This window comes from Adiantum capillus-veneris, chromosome 16 (assembly GCF_014529385.1).
Source record: "Adiantum capillus-veneris isolate H3 chromosome 16, ASM1452938v2, whole genome shotgun sequence".
NCBI lineage: Eukaryota > Viridiplantae > Streptophyta > Polypodiopsida > Polypodiales > Pteridaceae > Adiantum > Adiantum capillus-veneris.
This window is the reverse complement of record NC_140946.1, coordinates 138408223-138418520: the sequence shown is the minus strand read 5'-3', so window position 1 is coordinate 138418520 and position 10298 is coordinate 138408223. Positions and strand designations below refer to the sequence as shown.

General features: G+C 49.3%; 1 protein-coding gene across 1 annotated transcript; it reads right to left on the bottom strand.

Moving 5' to 3' along the window:
- Positions 1-2292: 2292 nt before the first annotated feature.
- Positions 2293-9985, bottom strand: LOC147439950 (uncharacterized). Its single transcript, XM_086484091.1, has 3 exons — positions 7677-9985; positions 2688-3398; positions 2293-2459 (listed from the first exon to the last, which is right to left on the bottom strand). Exons 1-3 carry the CDS (start codon positions 9931-9933, stop codon positions 2293-2295), a joined length of 3135 nt encoding a protein of 1044 aa, XP_086340217.1. The 5' UTR covers positions 9934-9985.
- Between the last annotated feature and the right edge of the window lie 313 nt (positions 9986-10298).

The following is a 10298-nucleotide window of genomic DNA, read 5'->3' as shown; positions in this document are numbered from 1 at the left end:
GACAATCAAAAGAGGCTAATTCTATTGTCCTAGATCTGCTGAAATGCTATGTGTCAGATAATAAGGGCAAGTGGGAACAGTATTTGCCTATGCTTGAGTATGCGTACAATAATACGGTGCATTCGTCTACTGGCAAAGCACCTTTTGAGATTGTTGAAGGCGGCAAAAAGGTTCCTCCCATTTTGCGTACAAAGGACAAGATCTTTGAGGCAGATCGATATGTTGAGAACATGGATGAGATGTATAAGAAGATTAAAGTTGCCTTGGAGAAGACTCAGGCAAAGCAGAAAAAGGTTGATGATCGTCACCGTCGTGAATTGCTACTATCACCCGGTGATTGGGTTCTGTTAAGGTTCGAAAAGGCAAGGTTAAAGAAGATGAAGGGCAAGGAACGGTTGTTTCCTAAGCTCAACATACGTTACTATGGGCCTTTTCACATGCTTGACAAGATCAGCGATGTGGCTTACAGGCTGAAATTGCCTGATGCGTGGAAGATTCGTAATGCGTTTCACGTGAGTCTTCTAAGACCCTTCGTGGGTGATGTGCCAGAAGATATGTCAGTTGAGGATCAGCCAGAAGTTGAGTAACTTGATGAGATTTTGGTACCTGAGCAAGTTTTGGCACATAAGCACAAAAAAGTTAAAGGACAAGTTGCAAGACGCTATTTGGTGAAGTTCAAGAACTATCCGCCTATGGATGCAAAGTGGATGAAAGAGCATGAACTGTCAGAGTCACCAAATGTATTGTAGCTTTACCTTGAAGCCTTTGGGTTACAACCTACTTATGCCCCAACCCAACGTGTGCAAAGGAGGGGAGCTAGTACATCAAATGTACATATGAATTCAGTGCCATAGATGGAAATGGCAAAAGTATGAAGGTCTCATTAAGTCATTTGTATCTATGTATGTTACGACCTTTCTTGCGGATACATGCGATGATAAAAGAGTGTTAATAGCACAAGATCATCAGTGGCGTGTATTTATGGTATGCAATCGAGGACGTTTGCGATTTCAAGAGGGGGGTATGTCACGGGGACGTGGCAACTGTTAACTATGTCACAAAGATGTGGCAACTGCTAACCTTGGTTGTTGGTTTCTTTCCAATGGGGTTTTGTTTTATTTTGTTTGAGACCCTCTTTTTGAAGTAGCAAACGGTCGGACATTGTATGGCCAATGTGAACGGTAATTTCACCCACAGACGAGAAGTGGTCGGCACTGGAATTCGTATGGTAAGAGGATGTCTAGGCTCAGAGCAAGGTCATGTAGGTCCCCCCGTCGCACTTAGCAAGTTGGTGGATACTAGGAAGTGAACTCAATTAAGGAGCAAAGTAAAGGTGGGACTACCAACAAAAAGTATCCAACGGTTGGGCCACATTGCACTTTTGGATGCGGTCCCAATGAGGATAGATGGTCAGAAGACCAGTGAGAGCCCAACGGAAGCATCTCCTAAAATTTAGGGAACTGCTATTTTGGGCCGTGAAATGTGTTCGCGTCCTTACCTCCGGTATGACTAGGAGAACATTTTACAACTCTGCCGCGAAGTCAACTGGGCAACCGGTCAGGATATTTTTAAGCGGCGAACCCGAAACGGGCAAATGCTTGAACATACACCAAGTTGTAGCACGGATAATGCGTCGTGCTCTCTACAGTGTGGGTGTCCCCCAGTGCAATGTGCGTGACAATCTCACTCAACAAACAGAAACTCTCTCAACAGAATGAAATACAAGAAACAATGGATAATAACAGAGACATAGCAGTAGACCAGAACATGTGGACTCGACTAACTCAAAGGACCTTGTACAGACTCTGGAGTGGCAGCACACTCAGCTCCAGCCCAGGACTCACAGGTACAAGATGGGGTGTCGAGGCTCAGATGTGCATGGATGGTGTAGCAGTGCTCTGTGTAAGACTCTCTAGACGACTACGTGCAAGATAAGCCCCCACTCCCCCAAAACGATTACTGATATGTACAACCATAAGAGCCACCAACGGCCCATAAATGTCCAGCCAGCTAAGTCTATCTCCAAACTGAGTGGTGGTGGTGACCTGGCCACGAGGTCCACTAGACCACCGTAGGTACCCTGCCACATGTCACTCCCAGCCAAAGGGTCCGTCCAGTGTGAACCAGACCAACTGTAGCTAACTGTCCAACTGCCTGTCCTGTGAAGTGACACTGTAGCAGGCTACAGGTTGCCCGCCACAAGACTGGTCACCGTCTCGGTGAGCCAAAACTGAATGAAACTGCAAAAGTAACTATATGTACCATGAAAGATGAGGTAAGAGCACAGTCCTGTCACCCAAGGGAAAGGGTCGTCCCCACTGCTGCTCCAGAAGCTTCCGGATCAGGAGGAGCCATCAGATCAATAGTGTAACCATGCGGTTGCTGTCCTGTGCTTTGCATACCTTGATTTCCTGTGGTTGTAGCAGCCATCTGCTGCACAGCGGATGGGAGTACCTGCCCTGAAGTGAACTCCGGACGCCTAGTAACGCAACCATGGCGGTGTGCACCAGCAACACCGTCACAGCAAGGAACACTCTGGCTCTGCATGTGTGGCATCTGGATCTGAGACGCTTGCTGAGTGAAGTACTGGACCTGGGGTTGTGGGTAGTGTCCCCTGAACTACTGAGAGGGCTGAGAGGGACCTGTTGGGTAGTGTCCCATGAACTGCTGAGAGGGCTGAGAGGGACCTGCTGGCGCTTCAAAGGTAGCTGGACTCTGGACCTGTATCCCTGGCCTAGTCCATCCATATCCCACAGTAGCCTGGGTAGGCCTACTATCATACATAAGCATTTCTTGAAATCCTTGCACCTGTGCTTTGAGGTCATCAATAATTCTCGACTTTATCTTCAATGCCTGCTGCAGTGCAAAAATCGTTGCATCTCGATCTGCGATGGCACTCTCGGCAACTCGCAGGGATCCCTCCATAGCTGCGTATGTGGCGGAGTGATGCTGGTGGGTTGCAGCTAGCTGCTCCACGCCTAGCTCGATGGTGGCAATAGCAGCTCTGGAGTCCTGAAGCAACTTCTCTGAAAGCTGAAACAGAGAAGTGGAGTCGGTCCTACCTGAAGATCCCTCAGATGGATGTGATGCTGGAGGGCACACATGTGGCACTGCCGGCGAGCTAAAAGTAGGTGCAGATGGTGGCACAACCAGCGAGCTAGAAGTAGGGACACTCGGTGTAGAAGGTGCCTCAGAGATTGTTGTTGTAGGTGCAACGAGTGATATGTTGACCGGTGTATGAGTGAAGATGGGAGAAGAAGGAAGAGGATCCTGTAAGGGTGAAGTGACCATCCTGTCCTGAGGAGCGGCAGTAGACACTGGTGTCGGCACAGCAGAACCAGGTGTAGCAGTAGACGTATGACGTTGAAGATGTACCCTAGTCTGCTGTCTCTCAGAAACTGGCAAGGAGAGTAGAGACTTCACTGTATCCTTCATCACTTTCGCCTTGATCTTCTTTTTCTTGGTAACTGTGGGGTCTAGTTGCATGCTCACGGGTTTCCTTTTCCCTTTCGAGGTTCCCTGTTCCTCATCCACTTCATTTATGTTAATAGGTATGTTTATGATCCATGCCAAGAGAGGCGCCGCAAAACATCTAAAAGTTAGCTGCACAGACTGCACTTGGGCCCGAAATCTTTTAGCCCTAGACTGCAGAGAGCTGAAGAGAATTTGGTGGAATCCACATGGGATAGTGTGGATTAAACAGTATAGCCCGTCGCAGTGGGAGAATGTAGTGAGAATATCTGTTTGTACCTTGTCTTCTTTGGCATCCCGAGCCAGAAAGTAATACCTGAAGATTGCGAGAAGCCGTCTGTTTCGCTCATAATTTGGGTGATCCGAGCTCAATAGCTCTTTACATGCTTGAATTGTCTATATCATTTGCTTCGCTCTCTGATGCAACCAGAGCTTTCCTCCTCTTCAACTCTACCTTTTTCTTGCTACTTCCTTCTTGCTGTTTCTCCTGTTGCTTGCTACCCCCTGCCATGTTGAGGTCGGATGACAAACCGAGCCTCTGAGTAGTCAAGTGATGGAAAAGCACTCAGATATAGGCCAGGTTGGAAGAAAAGGCCAGGTTGGATTTTCTTCTGCAAAACGATTTAGGCAATGGAAAAGCACGTGATGCTTTAGTTTTGCTGCAAAACACAATTTAGGGCAGCAAATTCGAACCAGTAGGGCGAACCAGTAGGGCAAGTAGAGGGCAGGGCGAGAGGGGTGCTGAGAGAGAGTAGGGGCGAGAGTGGGAGGTTAGGGCGAGAGGGGACGGTTAGGGGCGAGGGTTGCTGTGAGAGGGTAGGCGAGAGGGTAGGGGCGAGGGGAGGATAGGGGCGAGAGGGGGTGCGGGAGAGGGTAGGGGCGAGAGGGGAGGGTAGGGGCGAGAGGGGAGGATAGGGGCGAGAGTATAGGGTAGGGGCGAGAGGGGAGGATAGGGGCGAGAGGGGAGGATAGGGGCGAGAGTATAGGGTAGGGGCGAGAGGGGGTGTGGGAGAGGGTAGGGGGCGAGAGAGGAGGGTAGGGGAGGATAGGGTCGAGAGTTTAGGGTAGGGGGCGAGAGGGGGTGAGGAAGAGGGTAGGGGGCGAGAGGGGTTGTGGGAGAGGGTAGGGCCGAGAGGGGAGGATAGTGGCGAGAGTATAGGGTAGGGGCGAGAGGGGGTGTGGGAGAGGGTAGGGGGCGAGAGTATAGGGTAGGGCGAGAGGGGGTGTGGGAGAGGGTAGGGGGCGAGAGTATAGGGTAGGGCGAGAGGGGGTGTGGGAGAGGGTAGGGCCGATGATCACACTCAGTACTCGGTACAAAGTGATAGCAGAAGCAAAGAGAAGGTACAAAGTGCTAATTTTTTAGCAGCTACAATTTTCGAGCAGATAAAAGGGAGGGTAATTTTGACTCATTGGGAGATTAAGGTTCCTACAGTAAAGCCTATATTCTTCCCATAGACAGTATGGCATTGGGAGTCCCATCAAGCCAAGTCCTTGATTACACCTTGCTCATTATCCCAATTGCCATCTAAGCAGAGTCCCCACTAGTCCCCAAGCAGATTCCAGTTGTCAGACTGAACAAAGTCACGCAAGAAGCTTGACTGAAAGCAGTTTGGAAGGATCTTAATACTTAATTGCAAATAACACTGAGGATAGAAACCATTAGAGGAATTAGAAGAGTGACTGATTATAGGAGGAGTCCAGTGAGGAGGAGTGACTCTTGCAGAAGTTCCCGATAATACCCAATTACCAAGAGGACTTAGTGGAGAAAAGATATCTTAGAGGAAAGGCGGAAACTTACAAACATAGCAAAAACTGAGACAGTAACAGAACATCTATTCTGGTGGAAAGCTCGAGGGGAGGAGAGAGATGGGCCAGAGAACCTACAGATGGCGGAAAGTTGCATACCCTTTACTCAGAGGAGTAATAGCACTTGATTCTGGAGCCATTTACCAGTGGCAAAGGGACGCCTTCCAAAGTGACTAACTGGACAGCCCCCTGTGGCAAAACCTCCTGTACTCTAAAGGGCCCTTGCCAAGCTGGAACCAGCTTCTTTGCTTTTTTCAAAAACTTGGCCTGATAAAGTAGCACCAGTGCTCCTTGTGTTATTTGCGGCTTCCTGAGATGGCGATCATGCCAAGCTTTACAACGAAGCTGCTCTGCTTCTAGAGCCAGTGAAGCCAAACCTCGGCTTTCCTCCAAAATGAAAAGACGAGAGACTGCTGCCGACCCCAAATTTCCATTGGCACGAAGACTTCCCACTCGCGGGGACCCTGAGTTGAATTCGAAAGGTGCTATCGCTTCCAACCCGAACGCCAATTGAAATGGAGTGTGATTGGTTGTGGCTTTGAAAGAAGTTCGATATGCCCAAAGTGTACCGTGGATAGCTTGAGCCCAAGTTGATGGATGAAGATGACATGCTTTCCGCAGGAGTGCTATCAGAACCTTATTAGTGCTCTCTGCCTGCCCATTTGCTCTAGGGTAATAAGAACAAGATTTTCTGTGAAAAATCTTGTAGTTGGCCAACAAGGTAGAAATTGTTTCATTCACAAAGTGACTACCCCCGTCACTGGTGATTTCCAATGGACATCCAAACCTGCACAAAATATTTTCATAGAGAAACTTGGCTACTGTAGTGCCAGTGCAGTCTGTTGTGGCAAGTACCTCTGCCCACTTTGTTGCGTAGTCGGTAGCCACCAAAAGATACTTCCGATTGCCGGGTTGGGCAGAGGGAGTAATTGGGCCTACAAAATCTATGCCCCACCTCTCAAAGGGTTGCCATGCCATAGAGACCTGCAGAGGACGGTTTGACTGTTTGCTTGGTTTAGGGCCACAACGCTGACATACATCACATACCTTTACATAGGCGATTGCATCGCGGAAAATATAGGGCCACCACAAGCCACACTGGAGAATCTTTTGTGCAGTAATATGGCCAGGGTAATGGCCACCAGTGGGACCACTATGGGCATCCTCTAAAATATACTCGACTTCGTGAGGGGAGACACACCGCCTCAGAACACCATCTTGCCCTGATTTGTATAACTGGCCCCCAATGAGAGTGAAAGGTCGAGACTTTAGCAACAGGCGTCTCTTCTGTAGGGGAGAAGCATTCTCAGGGTAGAGGCCCCTAGAAAGCAGATGCAAAACATCGCCGTACCATTCCGGTGTGGTATCCACCTTAAAAAGACTGCTGTCCGGAAAGTCGTCAGCAACCCCTGTTGCTTCTTCACCAGTGTAAACGCGAGAAAGATGGTCGGCGAGGACATGATGTTTGCCGGGCCTGAGTACCACTTCGAAGTCGAACTCTTGAAATAAGAGTAGCCATCGCCATACTCTACCTGCAACCTGCGGCTTGTTGAGCAGATATCTGAGGGCATGATGATCAGTAATAACTGTGAAGTGGACCCCTAATAAGTAGTGCCGAAATTTTTGCAGAGCATACACAATGGCTAAACCTTCCCTTTCTGTGGTGCTATAGTTACACTCTGCCTTGGTGAGTAGGCGACTTGCATAGTGAACAGGGCGATCCAGGTTATACTCCTTACTAGGCTGAGTCAGCACCGCACCCACAGCCAGTTGACTGGCATCTGTATGCACATGAAAGGTAAGAGACCAATCGGGAGCTACTAAGATAGACGCCTCTGTGAGGCGTTTTTTAAGGTATGCAAAAGCTTCTGACTCTTCCTTTGACCATTGAAAGGGAACAGCAGCACTGGTTAGACGGGTCAGGGGTTGAGCCACCTGTGCATACATGCATATAAACCTGCGATGATACCCTGTGTGGCCTACAAAGCTCTGTACCCCTTTTGGGTTGATGGGAGGTGGTAACTTTAAGATTGCCACAATCTTCTCTGGGTCAGGAGCTAAACCTTTAGCCGACACCACATGGCCTAGAAGTGTGCCTTCAGTAACCAAAAAATGACATTTGTTAGGATTTAGCTTTAGACGCGCCTCTCTGCACCTGAGGAAGACAGCAGAGAGCTGAGAGAGGTGTTCCTCTAGGTTTTCCACTGGGGTTGAACATTGAGCACCTGAGAAGGTCGAAAAATCGTCCATGAAGATGCGAAGATGATCCGTAAGCAGAGGACAAAAGATGAGATATACCGCCCTATTGAAAGAAGGTGGAGCATTTTTCAACCCAAAAGACATTCGAGTGTATATAAAAATACCCCAAGGAGTCACAAAAGCCGTTTTCAGTTGATCACCTGGATGGATGCCCAACTGATTGTATCCACTAAACCCATCCATGAAACTGTACAATACATGCCCTGCTACATCTTCGAGCACACGCTCAGTGAAAGGTGTTGGGAACCCATCTGGGATAGTTACCTTATTTAGAGCACGGTAATCGACGCACACGCGGATTTTGTTGGATTGCTTCTTCGGCGCTATCACCATGGGTGATAACCACTCAGAGTGCTCCACAGGTACTATGATCCCTGCCTCTTGCATTTTTTCTAACTCTGCCTTGACCGCCTCAGCATACTTCGGGTTGAGCTTGTAAGCTCGGCCTCTTACAGGCTTAGCCCCTTCGACCAGAGGTATAGTGTGGACACCCAATTCTGGTGGAATCCCCTCTAAATCCTTGTAGGACCAAGCGAAAACATCTTTAAAAGAGTGAATGAAAGAGACGACCTGATTGAGTAATGCGGGATGCTCCCATAACCAAGCTGCTATCAGTACGTGCTGAGGGTTGTCAGGATCTCCCAGGTTGACTTCTCTGACCGGGTCTGGGGTTGTAGCTGGAGAGGGTGCTTCTGAAGATGAGAGGTGAGCTGCCTCTTGGAGCTTCAAGACATCATGAGCAGGGGTTTGATCGATTGGAAACTCTGCATACTCTTCTTGTAGCCATCCCTGTGGGAGCTCCTCGAAGGGCAAATCTTCCGATAGAGACAACCTGACAGAGTGCTTTTGCATGGGGTCCAACTTGGGAGATGCTCTAGAAAGAGGGAAATCTTTGGCTAGTGCATGCAGAGGAGATTTCTTCCCCCTTCGGTGATGTGTGATAGGTTCCCCAAGACCGAGGGCTTCCATCGGCGGTTCATTCGACGCATGAGAATGTGGGGCTGACACGCTTACTTCTTCGACTGTTGTACTGTCTGCTGTAGGACTTTGGACATCGGTGTCCTCCTGAGGATTTTGAAGAGAGAGTGTAACTGGCGGCACAGGTAAATTTTGAGTAGAGACCATGTAACATGGCATTGAAGTGGTAGCTTCCAACCACTGTAGCAGGTCCTCGTCAGACCCGTCAGGTGCGATGGGCTGCTCAGGGTCAGGGTTGGACTGTACTGTCAGTGAGCTGTGCTGGGCCACTGGATCCATCCCTCCTTCAAGCCGGATTGGTTGCATTTGGGATCCGGGAGTGGATATCCACATGGCGTCGTTTCCCCAATCATGAAGTGCCTTAGTATGCCGTAACCAGGGTCTACCAATCAGCAACGGAAATCCTCCCTCCACCTGAGGAAGACTGACCACCACAAAATCCAAGCTAAAGGTGAAGTCTTGTACCTTCAAAGGCACCTTCTCTATTATGCCCACAGGATAGACTGTCCGCTGGTCTGCCAATGTAACAGTGAACGGAGCAGGGCGAGTAGGCTGCAGACCTAAGGCTGACATGGTAAATTCAGGCATTAGGTTGATTCCAGACCCACCATCCACTATGACGCCTGAGAACGACTTCCCTAGAATAGATACAGTAAGACATGGACTTTTATAGTCGATGAGGGGAGCAGCCGGATAGGAAATCAAATAGGACTCTGAGGGCTGTACAGGGAGGTGCCTGCCACTAGGCCCAGCCCCCGGGTACAGAGACTGAATGACTGACAGGGTGTCACTTCTAAGTGTTGCGTCGAGCCTTAGCATGTCGTATAGTGACACCTGCTGAAAAGTATTTTTCAAGATGGCTTCTGCTGTGGGCTTGGCACCTTCGAACTGGGCTCCTTTTGTGACCTTAATCTGTTCCAAGTCAGCCACTGCTTCTAAGAAGGCTCCATCAATGTCAGATAACAAGGAAGTTGGTTTGCTCTGAGCAATTTGGAAGGACTTGTCCTTTGGGTCAGGTAGACCAGAGTGAGGAAGTGGAGACTGGCGAGGTGGACCTGTGGGTAGACTGAGACCAAGAGCTGCTCTTTGTGCCCGAGTAAGGACACCAGTAGGCTCCTCCACTTGCAGAGGCTTAACCACATGAGTAGCAGGTGAAGGTTGAGGCACGGTGTTCACAGTAATCAAATTTATCTTCGGAAAGGTGAATTCGGGCTGGTTCTGAGTCGAGCCTGAAGACGTGGATGCCCTTTGCTTAGGACAATCCTTACTATAATGATCCTTCGAATCAGGGCAATGACAACAAGGAGGGGGCCCCTCGGGTAAAGGACACTTGCTCTGATAATGCCCATATTCTCCGCATCTGTAGCAGAGTATGGGCCGATTGGAAGGACGAAACGGGGGACGAGGTGGTTGCTGCATGGAATTGGAGGCTGAGGTGTAGAAACTTTGGGGAACTGAGGGAGTACTAGCATGATAAAAACTGTGGGGTGCAAAATTGTTGTGCATACCTTGCTGCATAGGGGGTGTTGTCAGCAGAGGAGGCAACTGGTTTTGATGGCCGTAGGGTGAGACCATGTTGGATACAGGTGCTAGCCCTTGTTGGAGAGAAGGACCAAGATTTTGTTGTATTTGACGCAATCCCTTGAGGTAGTAACACTCTTTATCCTCATGTCCAGATTTTTCACAGAAGTGGCAGTAAACGCGAAGGGGGCATTCCTGTGGGGGGTGCCCCGGAGAGCGGCATGAGCTACACCAAACCATAGCCTTAGTCTCTTGCTGACACT

Excerpts from the sequence above, each read along its gene's own strand:
- LOC147439950 (XM_086484091.1), bottom strand. The coding sequence starts at position 9,933 with ATGCAGCAACCACCTCGTCCCCCGTTTCGTCCTTCCAATCGGCCCATA. Across the intron at positions 3,399-7,676 it reads TCAGTTGGGCATCCATCCAG|TTTCTGAGAGACAGCAGACT; the intron begins GTGATCAACTGA and ends TCTCCTTGCCAG. Across the intron at positions 2,460-2,687 it reads TACCTTTGAAGCGCCAGCAG|GGCAGGTACTCCCATCCGCT; the intron begins GTCCCTCTCAGC and ends AGTTCACTTCAG.